The sequence below is a fragment of the Perna viridis genome, chromosome 6 (genome assembly GCF_037379345.1).
Source record: "Perna viridis isolate PV_CMFRI_1.1 ecotype Kerala chromosome 6, ASM3737934v1, whole genome shotgun sequence".
Taxonomy (NCBI): domain Eukaryota; kingdom Metazoa; phylum Mollusca; class Bivalvia; order Mytilida; family Mytilidae; genus Perna; species Perna viridis.
This window is the reverse complement of record NC_142450.1, coordinates 34,650,010-34,670,974: the sequence shown is the minus strand read 5'-3', so window position 1 is coordinate 34,670,974 and position 20,965 is coordinate 34,650,010. Positions and strand designations below refer to the sequence as shown.

At 33.5% G+C, this 20,965-nt stretch overlaps 3 protein-coding genes and 1 long non-coding RNA gene across 8 annotated transcripts; 2 read left to right on the top strand and 2 right to left on the bottom strand.

Moving 5' to 3' along the window:
* Positions 1–402: 402 nt before the first annotated feature.
* Positions 403–4,472, bottom strand: LOC148614689 (uncharacterized). Its single transcript, XM_088588969.1, has 3 exons — positions 4,178–4,472; positions 3,458–3,713; positions 403–1,015 (listed from the first exon to the last, which is right to left on the bottom strand). Exons 1-3 carry the CDS (start codon positions 4,235–4,237, stop codon positions 807–809), a joined length of 525 nt encoding a protein of 174 aa, XP_088445095.1. The 5' UTR covers positions 4,238–4,472; the 3' UTR covers positions 403–806.
* LOC148614688 (uncharacterized) lies at positions 3,604–9,229 on the top strand. 4 transcript variants are annotated; one of them, XR_015923761.1, is made up of 3 exons: positions 3,604–3,727; positions 4,468–4,515; positions 5,059–9,229. It is a non-coding gene; the product is annotated as an uncharacterized LOC148614688 (long non-coding RNA). The 4 variants fall into 4 exon arrangements; XR_015923762.1 differs by having other exon boundaries at positions 3,640–3,770; XR_015923759.1 differs by having other exon boundaries at positions 4,468–9,229.
* LOC148614686 (uncharacterized) lies at positions 6,868–20,937 on the bottom strand. 2 transcript variants are annotated; one of them, XM_088588971.1, is made up of 4 exons: positions 20,879–20,937; positions 9,446–9,543; positions 8,623–8,851; positions 6,868–7,291 (listed from the first exon to the last, which is right to left on the bottom strand). In XM_088588971.1, exons 2-4 carry the CDS (start codon positions 9,503–9,505, stop codon positions 7,092–7,094), a joined length of 489 nt encoding a protein of 162 aa, XP_088445097.1. In that variant the 5' UTR covers positions 9,506–9,543; positions 20,879–20,937; the 3' UTR covers positions 6,868–7,091. The 2 variants fall into 2 exon arrangements, with proteins under 2 accessions (XP_088445097.1, XP_088445096.1); XM_088588970.1 differs by lacking the exon at positions 20,879–20,937 and having other exon boundaries at positions 9,446–10,777.
* Positions 10,975–15,281, top strand: LOC148614687 (uncharacterized). The gene is made up of 3 exons (XM_088588967.1): positions 10,975–12,217; positions 12,780–12,894; positions 13,388–15,281. The coding sequence occupies exons 1-3, from the start codon at positions 12,156–12,158 to the stop codon at positions 14,174–14,176; spliced, it is 966 nt and encodes a 321-aa protein (XP_088445093.1). The 5' UTR covers positions 10,975–12,155; the 3' UTR covers positions 14,177–15,281.
* Positions 20,938–20,965: the final 28 nt, after the last annotated feature.

Sequence of the window (20,965 nt, the reverse complement as noted above, 5' to 3'; positions counted from 1 at the left end):
AACAGGAAGTGGGTCAATTTAACTAAATTAAAATCTTTGATTATGCTACTCTCCATCGCGTATTTAAATCCGATTGTTAGTAGGTACAACTTTTTCGGCAAATAAACCCCACAGTAACAGCTGGCTTCACTACTTTCATTTCGCTACTTGTGAAGTAAGGAATGAAAAAAAATGCAAATGAACGTTCATACTGTGTCTGCAGAATTCAATAGTGGTAATTTCAATTTAAGCCACTTTTGGTGGTCAATATATAAAGCCAGTTCAGGTTGTTTTTTTTAAGATGGAGCAACTATTTCCGATGCTAACGAATAATTGTACTTACGAAAGTTACTAAATACGATATTTATGAATGAATAAAGTATACTCAGTACATTAAATTACCGCGTATTTGTTAAGACTAGACACATTTTAAGCGAGTGTATATAAACTATAATGTTTCTGATAATACAAGACAATGTAAACGGAAAACAAAAAAACACAAACAAAAATGTAACTTAATAATCATAGCAACATATCTGTGGTGCAGACATGACATTGACGTGCGGGAAAAGACTCCACACTGATGTTAAATACTATTCTGCCAGTAAAATTGGTGTAAATCGTGTAAGAAATGTAAGATAGTATATTTGTACTCGTCAATAAAGAATCTGGAATTGATAGATACAAAGTCGTCTTTCGTCATTTGGAACACGAGTAATTGGTTTATTTGGATGTTCCCACCGCACTGTGCAAAGTTCTTGTGATTTTTGTGATCGTGCTCAGAGCCACTTTAAATTTCAATTTATCGTGATTTTTCCAAGATCACTTCAACATTCTGAGTCATGTTTTTTTGAAGATTTCCAAACTTTGATGTTAGCCCTTAAAATCTCTTCATAACTGCTATCGTCCCCTATTCTCTCGTCCAATGGAGCAAGACATGACATGGAATTAAATCGAGGTATAACTGCATCGTTCACAAACAAGTTTTCATCACTTTCATTTAAATAGAACATGTTTTCTGTCACGTCAGTAGAACCTGAAAAATATTGAGGTATTAGTTAAAATCATGCATATTCTAAAAAAAAACACACTGAAACTCAACATATTTGTGAAATTCAAACGAAATTCAGATGATTCAGTTCTTTTGATTTCGCCGAATTGTTCTTTGTTTATTTTTCTTTTCAGTCACTGTTTTGTTCACGGATTTGCCCTTTTTTGCCTCTCCGATTTGTGACCTAGGCTCCCAAAAATCATGTAAACCACAAATGAGATCATAGAGGATAATCAGGCAAGTGAATGCTATAAACCAATCAAAACGTCCGAAATGTTCCAGAGGTGTTACAAAAGGCGATATCTATTTATGCCACCAGTGTATCATTTGCGCCGCTTATTTTAACAAAACGTGCATGAACTCATTTGCGCCAATAATTATGGTATTCGATTGTGTCACTTATATAATTTTCGAACATGTTGAAGAAAGAAGGCATAACTCCCTGGCTGTACTGTGAATAGGCATTATTAAACTAGTGCAGCAAGTCATTTTAATAAATAAATGCTTTTGATTTCCATCTTGAAAAAAGAGATACAGACAAGCCTAAATATTTGAATATTTGTAAAATCAGATTTGAAAGTCAATCACATAAGAATCAAAATTATATATGGACAAACCGAAACAATACAGTCAAACACATGAATTGTTAAAATAAAAGGCTGAACTTTTAACTCATTCCAAACACGTCTTTTTTTCGGCGACTTATTTCACCGTTCTCATACTAAATTTTCACATTTCTCTTTCTCGGAATTTTAACTAAAGCGGGGTTTGTATTTCTGCTTACCATATATGTTTCATACATTCATGGTTCATAATAGTATACATAATACCGGTACAGGTAGACTGGCGCCAATGATTCCCAATTCTGGCCCAATTCAAGCAATTAGAAAAAAGGTTCGTGGCGCAATCTACGGGGCGCCGAATGGGACTCTTGTGGTTTTGTACTAAAAATTCAATTTTGTACCGACAAAAGTGAATTTTGTTCAACAAAAATGAATTCAGATTAACAAAATGTCTAACATACTGCAAATTTTCAATTTTGTGTTACAAAAGTCAATTCTGTGGCACAAAATTCAATTTTGTGATACAAATTTGAATTTTGTCACAAAAGTCAATTTTATACGCAAATTAGTTTACAAAACCCATTGAATATGCATATCAATTCTCTCATCACGATTTTGTAAGGTTTCTCATTAGATAACCCCAGGTTTCCGATTACTTCGATCAACACAGGACGGTTAAGACCGTTTCAAGTGAAATTGAAAAAAAATCTTCGAAGTTGCATTCTACAGTAAAACTATTTTGAAATGACTAAAATTGCTATTATACGTTTTCTATGAGATTTGTTTGATAAAACAGGTTTTAAAATACTCAATTTTTCTACTTTCGATTTATTGGGATTTCTCCTGGTGAATCACGTGAATCACGTGATCATTATATGACATCTTTCAACTCAACTATAAAATGCTTTAGCCCGACCTGTTAATCGCAACAGAATTTGTTAAAATTTTACAAGATAATTTGTATTAATGTCTTCGTCCCAAATTTTGCTGGAAAAAGAAATGACATGTCAGATTTGCCAAGAAAATCATATTAGAAATGTGTTGTGCGAAGAAATTTGTTAATCTGTCAAGTCGGCGAAAGATTATTTTGTTCCACTATCCCTCACAATTTTTTGCCAGAAACAGATAGATTCCTTATTTCATTCCGATTTTAATGGAAAAAATGGCGAGATGAAAAACCGACATAGTAGGTGTCTATCTTCCGTTTCCCTTTTGTTTACAAACGCTCAAATAATCTATCATTAGATTCAAGATTAAGTGACACAGTGGGTTATACGATTACGATATCCGATATTTCTTTCTCTTATGTGCTTTATTATAACCGTGCACATTCGAACCATATCCACTGTATGGCAGAGAATGCTTTAAGTTAAGTTTAAGTAATACACGTGTACATGATGCTGCACATTTTGAATTCATTTCCATATCCAAAGGATACTGTAAACTAATGTGCATACAAAATTGACTTATGTGACCCAAAATTGAATTTTGTGACACAGAATTGACTTTGTGATACAGAGTTAATTTGGTCTCACAAAACTGAATTTTGTGACATTCAATTTTGTGACACAGAATTGACTTTTGCGACATTGAATTTTGTGAAACAAAATTAACTTTTGTGATACAACTATAAATATGTAACTAGTGCATACCTCTAAGAATATGTACTAGTAATTGGTACAAAAAGGACGCTAAATCCATAATAAACTACAGTTGATTAACTGCCGGATATTACTGAAAACTTTTAGCGTTGATTAGCTCCAACGGAACGGAGGGCTCCCTTTCTATCTTGTAAGACCGAATTTACTAGGACGATTTTTTTCAACCCCGTAATGCAAATGCATACATCGAAGACATGTCTTACCTGTGAAATCGGGATCTACACTACAGCCTGACTCTGCACTGTTTAGTCGACAGAATGATGGAGTACTTTGTAGTCGTCGGATCGGTGCTTCTACAGTTTCCTTTGGCTGGTGTTTTCTGGGTGATCTTTTTGTACTGATTCGACTTTTACAAGACTGCGTCCGAGACATTGTGTATCCTTTCGTCATTTTCTGAATTGTGTCATTAATTGACAGCAATTGTCGCATCAACTTAACATCCATACTTCTCATCTCAAGCTACAACATTACAAGTTAAGTCACAATTTGATAGAATTTTCCAGTACTTGTCAATCGGTGAATATTTTAATGTTTATGTCTGTGTTTTTCCATTACTTGACTATCGTTGAATGTTTTAATGTTTAGGTCTGTGTATTTTCCAGTATTTGACTATCGGTGAATGTTTTAATGTTTAGGTCTGTGTTTTCCAGCACTTGTCTATCGGTGAATGTTTTTATGTTTTAGTTCAGTGTTTCTATTATAGAATGGAACTACCCCAAACAAAATTTTACTTGCTGTTTTTCAACTTAAACGTTCGTGATATTATGTTGATCCTAAATGTTCATAAATATATTACACTATTCGTGTGTTATTTTAATTAAGTATGTAACATACATGTAGATAATTACCATGTACAAGTAAGCTGAAAGAAAAAAACAAGCAATCATTATAATCATTAGTATTTAACACCCTAAGTAACTTACAAGTTCGTTCTTGAGTCTGTATAAAGCCTTGGATATCCTGTCTTCAGTCGCTGTGTCCATTTTCTCAATCCATTTTTAGTTTCATCAGTATAATCACTTTTCATAACATCTTCTCTAAATATATCAATCTCATTAGAACGAAAACTTCTCAAACAGTTGCATTCGCTCCCGTCATATTATCTTCGCTTGATTTAACTCTTTTACACCCAAAATATGTACACCTTATTACATCAGTATATAACATGTGAGAAAGTCACATAAATATTTATTGATAATTTCTTTGATTTCAGGCTTTATTACTGTAGATAGATTTGCGTGATTACTTCCCTTCACGACAGGTGTGTATAGCCAACTAAATAGAAAATTAACGCACAATGTTCGCATTATTATATTTAATTACAAATATTCATTTTTTTGTAAGAATGTTGATTAAGATAGGATTTAAATTTTCTAGGTCAATCTTTTTTTTTCAATTTATACATTTGCTATAAGCACGTACTTCGTATGTAAATTTTCGTTTGAAATGAATCGTGTATAGAAAAGTAAATAGGGGATCGCTTTACTGAATCTACTCAGTGTGATTAGATACATTACATGTCGAATGTTTAATTCACCAGGCGCGTAGCTGAGGCCAAATTGAAGTGTAGGCAAAGTTACGGCAGGGGGTCTGGGGGCCGCTAAAGGCCCCCAGCAGGTTCAGGGAGGGCGAAGCCCCCCCCCCCCCGAAGCTCCACGAAGATAGCGTTTTAGAGCATCATTTATGCCTCTCCTGGATGTATTTTATCTAAAAAAAAAGGCAAAATTATGTGCAGGCAAAAGCTTTTTAGCCTAACGGCAGCTACGCGCCTGTTCACAACATTCATTAAATATTTTTTTTTCAGCTTATGGTATGATACACTCTCTACGATATGTCTCGTGCGAGGTTCATGCCATGTATCATGTGCAACAGTTGGAAACAATATCACATGTCCAAATTTAGTCGCCATGCTGGTGAATATGTCACAAATTCCTATTGTATTTATATATCTAGGATATTTCAGTTACAGTATACAGTAGCTCTGATGATATGGGTCATATGCTCTAATTCTGCTTTATGCATCCCTTTAAAAAATTGCGAACTGTTATTTAAAAATTTTGAGACATGCGAAAAAAATGGTTTAACCGCGTACATAAAATGTATGCGTTATTTGGATTATAACAAAATTTACACTGAAGTCATATATTGGAGACAAACATAATAGTTTTTAGAACTTCATATATCTCACTGATTTTCAGTTAGCGAGGAACAGACCATACCGTTCCATGTATTTGTCTTTGCTTCTGAGCACACCGGACATACAATGGCACGTGACCATATAATATCGAGTTTCGAACATCTTCTTAGTAATACTCTAGTAAAAGAGGACCCTTCGTCCTTTTCTGGTGTGTGATGCTTGATTCATGAAAAAGACTCACTATTCATAGTCAGAGATTCTCTTGAAATAAACCAAAAAACTGACCAATATAATTTCCTGCTAATGTCTCTAACCGTTACTTGGAGAAGTGGGTGTGTACTATACCCAATATGACTACTCCAAAGTACACGCAGTTTAGTTTTATTAGTATACTAAACAACCAAAATGCTTATATAAACGTCATATTCGTACATGTAATTATTGCACGTGCTGTTTCCTGGCGTTATATGCGTACAGTTATCCGGGTGATGAAATTTAATATTATGTAACTTGTCAAAAACTGCGCATGCCTTTCACAGTAAGAATTTTGAATCATCGTGAGAAAATGTGAAAGTTTCAGTTGTGAAGCATTTAGTGTTGATTTTTCTTTCAAAATAATTTGATGATATTTAATTATGTCAGACAACATGACAGAATATATAGCCTTGTTTTCCCCTGATAACTTATTATGTTACCAAATGATAAGTGGCTTGCTTTATTCAAGCGGCGATTTGAACAAATGTAATTGTCCTATTCATTTCAATACACGTATATATACATTTGTATATATTATCACAGTTAGAGATATAACCGATACATGGACATACAGCCGTATTGTTCTGATGACTTCTTTGATACTGCCTCTCTGGACAGCCACGTTCCTGCCTCTCTGACACAGTCAAAATCCTGCTGATTTAGTAATGATGATCGAACTACAATGAACAAGACAAAGGTCTCTTCGTACTACCGTAAAAATGAACTAACACCCAACTAACGTATAGTTTTGAATAAGTCTCAGTTACACGAAAGATGGTTGAGCTATCTTGGAAACCATTATATTAAAGTTGCATTGTGTTTACCATTTCTAATTCATCTTCACAGAAATATTTAAAATACTTTTGTGATAAGTTGTAGAGCATGCTCATTATACACTTCCCCGAAGTAGGGCTTGGGTAGAACAAAAGAATTTTCCTCGCGGAAGTGTATATTGAGCATGCTCTGCGCGTGCTCATCGGCTACCCCACAGTTAGCGCATAAGGGTCAAATATGTTGAGTACCTTACCGTGATTACCTAGTTACATTTTCTATTATTACAGAATTTTGAAATTGCAATTTATGAACCATTATATCTCGTTACAAAATGATACTTCTTATACCAATTATTCTTCATAGAATAAGCCGAAGGAGAACTGGTAGTGTATTGTAAAGGATGCTTAAACAAGAAAAATGAATTCATGACAAATCGTACACAAAGAATAAAATTTGCGTGTTAATTCTCATTACATACAAACATTTTCCTTGTTCGTGATAATTCTTTTACTTGGACTGAGTGAAATATATGGGGCATGGAGACATAGCGGTATCCCTTCTGCAAATCTCATGTTCGGTTTGATGGAAACATTAATGAATTAATAGTGGTTGCTTCTGTTGCTTCTCTTTATAAGGGACAAGCCGTCAGTTTGATAGCTAGCTGTAAAGGGCTACATGTTTCCTTCTGTGACAACTATTGAATTCGATGTCTTCCATTCTCGTACATAAATGGTTAATAGCTCTGAGTATTTTTGCATATCTTCCTGTGATATACTGGAATCTTTACGTTTAATTGTCGGTTTTGAATCCTCACTTCCGGCTTCGTCGTCGCTTTCAGGTAGATAGAACATTCCACTCTGGTTAGAAAATTCTGTAATTATAAAATCCATTTGTTGTAGGAGTTCAAATTATAGACCCAACTAAAAACGTACACTAAGGCTTTTAGAAAAGGTCACAAATTTATTGCTTTGTGATATCAATTTCAAGATCAAATGCAAAATTTATAATAAATAATTCATTAACTCATTTTTCCACATTTTATTTCTTTTGAAATATTCTAGTAAATCTTTGGCTCTGTGTTGTTTATTAGCACACGATTTATTGCTTTGTAATATCAAGTTCAAGATCAAATTCAACATTTTCAACAAATAATTAGTGAATGAAGCATGCTTTTGGTGATTTTTAATTGCCTTAATCTAATTCTGTCGAATGTTTGTTCACTATTTCTAATTTGCATGTTGCGCTTGCAGAATGTTAGAAATGAATGATTTCACCTTAATGTCAATGTTGGTCATTTATCTGTATTCGTGTCTTTATTTGACTTTTCAGTTTATTTTGAAGGAGTGTCGTCGTTCTGTTTTCGTGGGGTTTATTACTTTTGTTGTCAGGGCCTTTCAGAGCTAACTTGAAGGTGTGTTTACACTTATTGTAGACATTTTGGTGATCTCTGTAAGTATTTACTATTTTTATATGGATTATACGATGGTGCATTTTTTGCGTTTCACAATATCTGTTCCTTTTCTACAGACAAATCTAACAGGCGGTCGAAGTGAAAAGCATTATTACTGCAGATTGTAATTATCGACTTTTATAAAATGAATTTAACTTAACGTATCTACAACTGAATTACACGAAATTAAATTAAAAAGTCAAAATTTAACTGTAATGACTAATATTCATACCTTACTGAAGTATCCGACAAGATAGAATACTAATTCTTGAAAACGGCATATCTCGTTATATAACGAGTTACTGTTTCGGTCGTTATAATGTGTTAGCTACATGTATATCGTTATAATCAAACAAAATATCATCGTGGAATATGGGTTTCCGTACCTTTTGGACTGTATCATGGTTCAAGTTATAATTTCAAACCTCTGTACTGTTTAAGTTTGAGTAAGTTTTTTTTTATCGTTATGATTTTTATATGAACAGCTTACTTGATCAGTGTTCCTTGGAACACGTCGACAGATTTTAATCTACCGGTAAAAATTTATTTTAACACGATATCTTCTTTTTTTTGGGCCGAAATGCAGTTCTTACGGGCTTGCTCGCTTGAAACAATTAATACATATATGCTTATACAATACTAACTTAACGTTCGATTATTTTCGGAATATCAGCAGTTTGATATTGTACAATCATACTTTGACATGTTATCAATGTGAAACAAACTTATGCAGATAACAAGAAACATCTTACCCTCCAGGCTTATACAGGAGTTACTACGAGTACAAAACGACGGTGAACTATAGTCACGATGTATTAGATCATCCGTCTTAACCGACAGCATACATGTCGACTTGCTGGTTCCACAGTTGTGGCAGGACTGGGTTCTTTTCATTGTTCTCCTCCTGAGTAATTCCTGTATTGTGTTGTGGATTGAGAGTAACTGCTTTAGTAATAGAACGTCAGCGTTTCTTATTTCATTCTGAAAGATGACAGAATACCAACTTTCCTTGTTTTTTATTATGTACACAAATTTTGCAGTTAAAAAACGGCTATCAACGTGTACCATGTATACACTGTAAATTTGTTTTAATTGTCCAAATACTTTTCAACAAAAGTGACACGAATCGTACTCAAAATATATGTTTTCTTCTTTTTACTTCTCTGTTGAAGTTTGAGATTAATAACAAGACAACATATTCTATGACGTTACTACATGAAAAAAGAGAATGAAAATTGACGATGGCGAACCATCTTTATCTGGTAACATCCATTCATTGTTATTTTGCCAATTGTTATATTCAAGTGTTAATTTAAACAAGAAAAAATTTTATCTTTAGTAAATAAAATGTGAAATCTTCATGTTACTTACCAGTTCATGTCTTAGTTTGTCCAATGTTACTTACCAGTTCATGTCTTATTTTATCTAATGTTACTTACCAGTTCATGTCTTAGATTGTCCAATGTTACTTACCAGTTCATGTCGTAAATTGTCCAATGTTACTTACCAGTTCATGTCTTAGTTTGTCCAACGTTACTTACCAGTTCATGTCTTAGTTGGTCCAATGTTACTTACCAGTTCATGTCGTAGATTGTCCAATACAATATTTATCCTGTTTTCATCTTGTAAATCCATTATTCTATTTCCTTTATAACTTTCCTTCTAACAGCAATCTATTTTCAGGTATGACATATATTCATTTCTGCATTTCAAATTACTGTTATGCGTCAAGTTTATTAAAATCATATAATGCAAATTCCTTTCCTAAAGATATATGCTACGACATCTCAATCAAGATAAAAATCCAACAGCTTTCTTATGGCATAGAAAATGCACACAATAAAAGATTTAAATTGAAGACAAGAGAAATATCTTCCTAACCTTGGCACGTGTTGTATGCAGTATGCACTTATTCTATAACAAATTAGCAGCCCATTAACAATTTGAATCTTGCTTTTATCGGGCTTATAAACATTTTAGAAAGTTTATTTGTATTGAGTTGATTTTGGCAGCTCGTGATACGTCGATATGTTTGTATTTTCATCAGTGCTGGATTTGTGTTCTTATTTCGATATCTTTGGTTTTGAGTACAAAATTTATTTTTGAATCATGAAATTCCTAAGTATTGGTTCTAATGCTACGCTACTGATGAGAGGTCAGTCTTTGGAACACATGTACATCATTTACTAAACTTTCAACGATTGGTACTGGGTCGATGCCTCTGGTGGTAGACCAAAGATATCCGAGGGTATTCACGAACCAAGTAGTCACATTTGACAGAACGTGAACTATATATATTCTATACAGTGAAACCTGTTTTAAATGACCTTCCAAGGGAGAGAAAAATCTTGGACACATAAGACAGGTGGTCTTTATATACAGGTTAATTTACATAAAGTACACTACATAATGCTATTTTAATCATAGTCTTTCAATTCAGGTTATTGCTGGATGCAGGTGGTCACTGAGGCAGGTTTGACTATCATATAATTTACTGTAATTTGCCTTCCCACATATTCGAAACCCCTAAAACTCTAATGCTTCATTCTTTGTATTAAACATTGGCAGTATCCTAATGTAGCTCATTTGACACATTTTTAGAACATGTACAACTTATTGAAAATTGCAATGTCTGTATGATTGCTATTTTGTAGTTTAATCCCTATTCGACAGGAACTATTCAAGATTTATTGTGCGAATTATTGTTCAAAATAATTGTGAATTCTACAAACTGACAACTGAAGGAAAAGATGGGAAATAAAAAAAAGTAAACAATTGTAGTTGTAACAGTTAAGTTTATATTCGGGAGCACGTTGGCTTAATGTCGGGAGCACTTTGGCGTAATGTCGGGAGCACGTTGGCGTAATGTCGGGAGCACGTTGGCTTAATGCAACTTCACACGAAACAAAGATACATTTTCATCGTAATTATCAAATTAATAACACTAGCTAATACAAGATTAATTTGTTAAAATTTTGAACCATTTTTCGATGACCGAACAATAAGAAATACTTGTGCGGTCGATGGAATTTAAATTCCTTCGATTGTCCATTTTCTTAATGTAACATTACGCAAAACAGTATACAGTAATTAATTCTCAATTCTACCTGATTCGTGGTAACTGGATTATGTAGAATACATAAAAATATTTTCACTTCGACAAAAGAAATTACAATGCCGATCTATTGGACTTTCAGTTGAAACGGATAATCGCTTTTTTTTAATTATTTAGGGACTTTTTATATGTATAATTATGACCAAATTTAACCCGCGGGTCCCTATTATTCATATAATACTAATCCCATTAGGGTACTTTTAGAAGGCGTCTCTACATACGATGTATAAACAGGTATCATTCTGTAAGTGCTAAACAGTACATGTTTTGATATTTCACTTACGCGAGCGACTTATTTTTGGAAAACCAATTGATGGCAGAATATATCTTCAAAAGGATTGTAAAGAGACAGGTTCAGTTGTATAAAAATCTCTCGATAGATCAAACATTTTGTAATGGAAGTTATCACCTGGTGAACGGCTTAAATTTCGCGATACATTACGTTTGGCAACAAACAAAAAGCAGCAGTTCGTTGTAACTAACATTTTACGGAACATTGAGTGGAGTTTTATCATGACGACACGAGTTGCTGGTGTGTGCTTTGGAAAAAAGAAACCACAGTCCAGTCTCGAACATGCGAACCAAAGTGCAGCAAATCTCAGCAAATCGCAATATGGTATTTGGTTTTAATATTTATCTTCATCCTTCTGTTTTCGAGTTTCTACTAATGCCATTTAGCTTTTATAAATATAATATTTCATCTTCTGCTTTTATCAATGGTCTTTACATGTTTAGATAGATCCATGCATAAATATATCAAAAAGTCTGGATCACAAAATTCAAACTTCTAATCTCATTTGTATTGCCGGGATTTGACTATCGATCTTAGTCACGGATAGATACACGAGTTATCGCTCTTTAACCTCAAGTCCACTCAATGATAAGCACGATGTATTTAACACTCACACATGAAGCCTGCCATAAAGTTAAATTAATTAATTAATTTCTCACTGACACGTGAAAAGACTGTTATACTCTAATCGATGACAGGGTCTAAATCAAGACCGAAAGAATAAAACAAACAAAACAAAACAAGAAATATACAATATTAATGTTGTACATGTATTGATTACAGGATATGCCATCACTAACAAGAATCCATTCGATGACAGACAACTGGAACAAACATTGAGGAACATTGAGAAGGAACAGAGGCTTAAATCGACCGAAATGTTCTGGAAACAGAGACAGTTTTTCATTGAGAAAGCATTTGATGAAGATGATAAACTGAGGTAAGTAAATCTGAATAGTTTTTGCATGATTTCGCTCTATCACTTGCTCGACCAATAACTTATTTTAAGGAGATTCGTGTGTAATTTCCGACCTCATACTTCATTTTGACCAACTCTATGGTAAAAAGACTTTATTTGAAACATCGTGCCTTTAATATATCTAGAAGTCTTGTTAATAACAATTAATTCACTGACCAATCCAGATGTTTCTAAATGCTATCCAAATTTTCCACAAAATTAAAATAATATTCCAAGAGGTGTATGACCTCCATACCCCATGGGTTCGCAAAGAATTATGTAACTCTTTCAATTCGACTCTTCTTCATGAATCACCTTCTTCACCTCATAGTGGGACCTGGAGGAAGGAGGGAAAAAAAACGAATTGACCGTTTATCTTCTATGAGTTTATAAATATTTCAAAATAAATGAATCTGGTAATTCAAAGCTTTTAAATATTACCATATTAAAATGATCAGTGAAACATTTACTCAAAAGAATAGTCATCTTGATAGGATTCTGTAGGACATGCTGTTATTGGATTTAAAGTTTCTTTTATTTGCAGGTTCGCTAAATTAAAATCTGAAAAATCTGACAAAAAGTTACAACTTCCGGATATACAGATTAAGACTCCGTCGTCCCGGTCATCTTCTGGCTCATCATCAGAAAATCCTAAACAGGTACATTTAAATAAACATTTAAGCTTCAATTTTTCGCTTTTACTTGGAAATGAAATAAGTCTTCTTCATTGATATTCTTAAGACTATTAGAATGGGAAAACTGAATGCTATTTTCAATTGTAGAAGCTCGCGTATAGCGACTGTTCTAAAAAGGGAGAGGTTAGAAAAAGGTGGCTCTAGGCGATTATTGGTGAATTTTGAAAGTGTGAAGACTACACATTAGAACACGCATGGAGACTTGTACTAAATAAACACACATTTAATTTTTTATAATTAGCAAAATGTCCGGAGGTGTGGTACCTCAATTTGTGGCAAATTTGATTCGAGTGTTCGAAGGAAGATAAATGATATATTAAGTTAGAAAAAGAAGTAAAAGCTTTGTTTTTACCTCATTAAAAAAACTTGCTAGTTCAACCCACAAATATTCAATATCTACGGCTACACATATATTTATTATTTATGCGATTCATCACCTTAATCATTTTTATTGTAGAGAAAGAAAGTTCGGATGTCAAGTGCATTTTTCCCTAAAATTGTGGAAGAAGAAACGCGACCAGTTACCAGTTACAAGAAAAGCAAGATGTTGAAGAAGCAGAAAACATTGGTGGAATTAAAGAATCGATCAGATCTTATACCATCTCCGATGTTTGGGACCTCTCCAGACTTCAAGTCCGGAAACGACGAAAGTTTACTTCGGGACAACCCAGTATTGCTACCAATGAAGGATAATATGAGCAGTGATGGACAGCAAACAAAAAAGAAAAAGAAAAAAAAAAGTCGTAAGAACTCATACGATATACCAGAGTTGACTGACAATATGTTAGAAATATGCGAAAAGGAAAATTATTACCAAAATTGTTCTATGCCTATAAGAGAAAAGTTAAGACTAGCAGAAGTAGATGACGATGCACTTCTAGATTTCGTACAAAACAATGAAGAGCTAAAATTGGACTTTAGTAGCATGGCTTCAAACGATGACTCAAGGGCCTCAAAATCAAAATCATTAAGTCAGTCAACAACGAGTCTTACAACTGATGAACTTTTATTGAAATTGACCAAGTCGCTACCAATGAGATTATTACTTAAAACAGACGAGACCTTGAACAATCTAAGTTCGGCTCTTGGATTTGATGAACAACGAAATAAACTCATTCAGAGAGAGAAATCTATTATATCAAGATCCGCATTGGAGGACGATAGATTTAAGAAACTCATGGATTCTCTCGCAAAACAGAACGTAAATCTTGAACAATTAAATAATTTAGACTATTTGTTTTTTTAACTAACTTATACAAAAAACATGTAGAATGATTCAAATGCAGGCAATCAAATTTATTCAATTATTGAAGTAACGGTTGGGCAACGATTTGTCTTCAAAACGACACACGTGAAACACAAATAAACGATTGTACACGAAAACACCGCACCTCCGATCTGATTAAAATACACGATCTGACATGTGCCAAGTCAAGGAGGGTAGCGAAATTAAAAAAAAAAATAATGTTAATTAGATTGACCTCCGGTGACCTTTCTTATCCGTTGTTTACCTTTGCATTTAGAATCGGAAAAGACAATCACCCTTAATCTGCAAGAATGACCATAATATAGTGCTTCGAGTTGGAGGTATGGTTAATGCACTCGTCTTCAATTATTTCCAGTTGAAATAAATCATTAAACTAAAGTCAAATACAGCGTCGAGCGTAAAAATAGACCGAGTTCTCTAAGGTTAAAAACATTACACAGCATCCAATCTGAAATTTCTAAATCTGCATATAGCATTCAAATGAAAAAGTCCTATGTAGTTCGACCACGACATTGAGAAGCATGATATAAGGCAAATTCAAGTAGCCCTAATTCATGACATTGACGCTTACGCTGTCAAGAAACGTACCAAAACAAGAGAAAAAAGGTAGGGGTTTTTTTTGGCGTTGAATGTGATGAACTGCATGTAGGATGTGTCGTGTATTACGTGAGTGACAACGCACACTTTTAGATAATATACAGTAGGGAGATTACTAATGTTGTCTGTAATAGGTCTTATGTTGTTATTGTTTCTTGCACGTCCTTCACTCCATCAGTATTGATAGTTTCACCAATTAAAGTCTAAGTATTTAGAAGGATTTCATCGGTCACTTAGGGAACTTTTGATTTTGATGTAGGGAGAGACTTGGGAGAAATATAAAATAAACATTTTGACTCGGGCCTTTTTGAAAATGAATATTTCAAATTATATTGAAGATGTGAGAAAAAAATATTCTGTTTCTTTTAAATCCCTCTGATTCGAACATTAATTTATGCTTGTACATAAATGAAGATAAATAATTTGATTCGATGTATGTGAAAAATAAATACATGGTGAAAATCATTATTTTGATCTCAAAAAATCATCCAAGCTCCTGCACGGTCAGCATCCACCTCGATCAATTCATTTACATGATTCGGGGGATCATCTGGTGATATTTATAGGTCATTCAAATGTTTAGGAGGGGAAACAGCTGTCATGCACTCTACGCTACTTAGCATTTTTCATCGACCCGTCATGTGAATCTAAAATCTGATCATTATTTCGTAACTGTTATCCGAAACTAGCCCAAGTTCAAGTTCAATGTCTACACTTCAAAATACTGATAAAGGTTTTTTGCTTTTTTAATGCATGCCTATCGATCGACAGATTATGCTAATAAAATTTAAATGTGAATTTTTACAATGCCAAGCTGAATTACGAACATCAGGGACCATTTTATAATACTACTATATCCATGAAAATATAGTATCACAATAGATGGTCATGGATTGTAAAGTTTAAAAATAATGAAAACAATTTTAGTGATGCACTTTTGCCAATTTGTGTATCTAACTTATGAGCTCAAGTCCGTGCGTCTTTAATCAAATAAATTTATCAGTAATGATAAAGTCTTGTGACTAATACATACACGAGCAAAAGACAATCACCCGGGTAAACTCGTTGCTACAAATGATATAGAGAATATCACAAATACGGCTGAAAAACAAAGTTTTTGAAAATGAAAGCATTGAGCTTTAGATCACAAGCAAAAGTTGTCACTTTTTTTCAGAAAAGCGTCATGACATTTCTTAGTTTAAGAGTCTCCACGTCTGAAAATGGTTCATTTCTGGAAGTAATCTCGTGGATTAGTTCAAATTATCGATTTCAATCTTTCACAGTTTGACTCTTCACAAAATTTGTTGTTTTCAATATAAAGTGGTAAATATCAACTTAAAAATTGGCTTTGATAACAACAACTCATGGTCAAACTCGAAATCACACTACGATAAATGACAAATAGGTCTACATGTATACAACTATAGAGAGAGTCTAGCCTATATAACAGGCCCACAACAACGACACAAGTTTCACTCGCTTAATCACTCCCCTTGGAAAGGATTAAGAAAAGTATGGGGTGACAAATTTATTTACTTAAAACCGAGGGTCTAGAGCACCATTCGGGGAGATTGTACCGGTCTTTTTTTGTTTTTTTGTTTTTTTGTTTTTTGTTTTTTGTTTTTTTTTGGGGGGGGTTATATTTAAACCTCAAAGAGGTACTAGGAACTCAACAGCAGTCCTCGGAACTTGAAGGATAATGTGAACAAATCAGCCTACATGGTTTAGTACAAACACCAAGGTGAATGGCACTTAACAGTATTGTCAAGGAGATATATTTTAATAAATAATTTGATGTCCGGTAATAGACTATTCACCTATGAAGAGTTTTCAGAACAATACACAAGTATAACAACACACTTTGTTGAATATTATGGTATCATCTCTGCAATTCCAGAACATTGAAAAATCAGTACAGGAAACTGCAAAAATTGATGAAATGAAAAATTTTATTGTAGAAATGTTGAAAAGTAACAACAAGCTTAGTAAATATTTGAAAAAAAATACCCATCAAAGTTCAACAAAAGTGTGATGCTTTACTTGAACAGGAAATAGTACATCTGAACACTATTTTTTTTTGTTAATAAGTAAGTAATATATCAATAAGTGTACATTACACTATTACAAACAGCATGATCTTAATTGTATCAATAAGATATATACGACCAGTAGTTTCTTCAAGAGCTGATGCTGTATCAATGTACCCGGTTCATACTTTCTGTTGAAAAGAATACAAGTTGATTTTTAAAACGTATTCTTTCGTGTGCTATTTTCTTTTGCTTTCTTCTTTTTTGTCTTATTTCCTTTTTGGTATAGCGAGTGTACATCCATCCTTTAACTGATCTTCATTGATAATGAAATCGTGGTTTTTCGTTTTACCCTATGCCGCCTATTTTGGGGTCCAAGATCATCCCCTCTCTTTATATTCCTTTTTCCACGTTACGACTGAACTTTGAATTGATCGGAAGATCTACTATGACTAGACCATCAGTAAATATGTACTATAATAAACTTTCTAATCTGTTTAGTACAGATACAACTTGTAATACAAGCAACTGTTAGCTAGAGATATGCAAAAGATTTCGGATAAAATAAAGTCACAAAACAAGTATAACATGGTATTCGTGTAATTAACACAGTCTACATTGACCAACAAAGTCAATTTGCATAAATAAAGCATTGAACTCTTTGTCACACTTGTAACACCCACTTGTATAAACTGTTCCAAACTGAAGCTAGGATTATTTACGTACATGTATGCATCAACTAATGTGAATTGAGCGCATGTGGGGATCCAAGGGGAAGGCTCGTCCCCTCCTTTTTCCTCGTAAAGGTTGGTTGATTATATAGAAAATCATTTGAAATCCTTAGAGCGAGCCAACTCTTAGGTCAGTCACCGTCCTTTTTTAAACTTTCTGTCTCCGCTATAGTAGCTTTATATAATTAACTGGTATTAGAACTTGGAATACATGGCTACATAATTGTGTTCTAATAATCGTGTAAGACCAATACCAGGGGTCACCATGTACCAAGGGTCACCATTCTCAATGTTAGATTTAAGATTGGATAAAAAGTTACTGAAAACTTGAATCTACCGGTATGAGAGTGCACTTAGGTAAACTAAAATAAACATCGAACGAATCACTTCTATGGAACAGTAAATCTGAACTATACAAAGTACTCCTATAACGGATAAATAATAAGATAAACTTATATTTTAAGAGAAGTAAAAATCGCCTTCGTATCCGAACCTCCATGCAAACTTGTGAGCAGTTTTCAATGAACAAAATACCAAGAAAGTTGCTCAAACCACACTCAATAGCTCCACAGACTGTTCAGGTGTGTTCGACATCCCACGTGCCATAAGACATTGCTTATATATTTGTTTGTCAGTTTGAATATCACTTCTCTATATACATTGTATATTCACAACGATGCACATCAATAACATATGTAGGGTCGCAGTTAAAGGAAATTATACCTTAATATATGATTAAATATATACATAAATGTATCTTCTGATAGCACTTACAGTATGGTCGTCATGGTGATTATATAACTTGTATGATTTTAATCAAATAAAAATCTTTCTTAGACTTGATATTTGACTTTCTTGCCGTTCTTGACATGTCAGTTAAAGGGCTCCATCAGCCAGAAACACCTTTTGTCGTACTAAATTTTGTTTATCCGATTTTCATGGTATAAAGTCGGAGATTGAACCTGGCTATGTACGCATCATCTCAAGTGTGTCCCGCGAGTCAATGAAACAAAAATGTCAACGTCAAAAAACTAGGGTATAACCATACAGAACAATTGACAAAACAAAACAAGGCCTAAAATAGTCATTGTTATCAAATAAAGGTACATGATTTGTTTTCTTCCCGAGTATAAAAATGGACTTTGAAAATATCGGAAGATTAAGGTTGGCTAGACCAGAAGTAAACATAAATGTTGTTTATCTGTTAAAACTTGAGAATATACTTTAGCTGTTGGTATATCTAGCCAGCACTAGATCCAAATATTTGTTAACGTATTCATATGAATAATCATACTATTTGAAAAAAATTGTCCACACTGAAATTTAAACCAGAAAAACTTAATAATCATTTGCGGACGACAATACCTTTTATTCAACTATAACCTAGGTATAAAATTAATCAAAAGACGTTCAGACATGTATTTAGCTGAGATTCTAACCTACATTTAGAGTTGTGTGCAAATTAATTGTTGGCTTGCATAAACGAAAGGCAACATCCACATTAGCATCAAATACGTTTCCAAGCTTTGCCCATCTATCCAACTGCTGTGGTAGGTGAAAAAGACTCCAGTCTAAGTTTAAGCGTAGACTGCAGTTTGAAAAAAAATACCTCATGCCTATAAATGTGATTTAAGCATGCAAGGTCATATCTAGCTTTCATAACAGCTGATTGTGATGTCTATCCTTGTATGAACTTTTAGTGACTTAAAGTTGTTAACCTTAGTTGAACTCCAGTTGACTTTTATTAATGTATACATTCCAAGTTATCGACAAGGACAAAGCATGCAACTTTGCATTGCATGGACACTTTAAGTATAGGGCAACACAAGGTCAACTAGTGACATTAATGTTGCATAGCCCACAAAAAGATTCCACTATATTAACAGAATGATCAATATTTAATTGGTGATGAACAGCAGTTTTAAAGGAAATATATTCCTAACCCAAATCGATTAAGTTTATTTTGTGAATGTTTTTGTGCGCTTGTCTTCGATGCCTTGAGTAGGGTTATCTAACTTTTAAATTACAACTTTCGTCTCCTCTCTCACTAGCTATTCACCCCCTAATAACAAACAAACAATCAAACAAAAACAAAACAAAACATAACATAACATACAAACAAACATACCAGCAAACAAACAAACAATCAAAAAACGCCCCCTTCTTTATGAAATTCAAAAAAGAACATTTGTCTATTTAATTCTTCCTTGATTAAATAAAGTCAAGGCACATGAACCATCTTCTGTCAAGCCATATTGAAACGATGTCCTTAGGCAAAATGTGAGACAGAGTGACAAAATATATTGTTCATTCCAGATGTTAGCCAAAAATCTGTGCCTTAAAAATGGTCTAGTTGTGTAAAAATGTCAGAAACTAGTGATGTTTAAAAGCCTCGTTGATTAATGTCATTGAACAAATCTAATCAATAGGCATACGACGTTCACGCAACAGTGTAGTGGGACCATAAAATATAGATCATGACAAGTTTATCAATGGACGTGCAACTTGCACGCAACGTTGTTTGGTCGTGTTATTTTTACGGCCTTGGTACTTCATAACATTGACATCATAATATTTAGCAGAAGAAACTTGTTTAATTATGTAAATATCATGCATCAACATAGTGCGTTTGAACAGCATGGGGAAATAAATGCTTTTTTTTTCATTCCATCGTGAGATTTAGTGATTTTCAGATGACACATCAATTATGTCACTAATTGAGATTGTTAAAGGTCACCCCTCCAGAAGCGCATGCGGCAATTATACTTTTAAGCATAGACAAATAAATTCAAGAATGTCTGTTATAATGTTCGTCAATCATAATATTGTCATTAAACATACATGACCATTATGTTTGTGACCAAAAAAAAAAAAAAAAAAAAAAAAAAAAATGTATAAATAAACACATGAAAAACAATAAGAAAATATATCAAACGTCATGATCATTTCCATGAACGTTTCAACTGGTAGCCAATAACTAACATGTCAACAAGAAGTAGAATATAGTTACTTTGTTTTTATCAGCAGTGGCTAATTATCAGAAGCATTTGGATTTTCTTTTCTTGGGGTGGGGGAGCAAAGTATCATTCGTCCAGACACCTATTAGTATGTATACAGAATTTTCTATAGCTAGTCTACACAGGGGTCTTTACATTCAATGACAATATTGGCACACCACATTTGACCTACTAATATTGTGTTCCTTAAAAAAATATAGCATGGGTTTGTAGAATATTGAAATTATATACATTTTATACAAACGAATCTAATTACGTATATAGATACACTTAGGTATTGTTTAAGTAATAAACCTTACAATTAATTACCTAAACACGTTAGTTCTATTTCTTGAGGCAAAGTGAAAGTAATCTTGTTTGTTTACCTTTTCTGCCCTGGAAAGCCCCCATTGTATA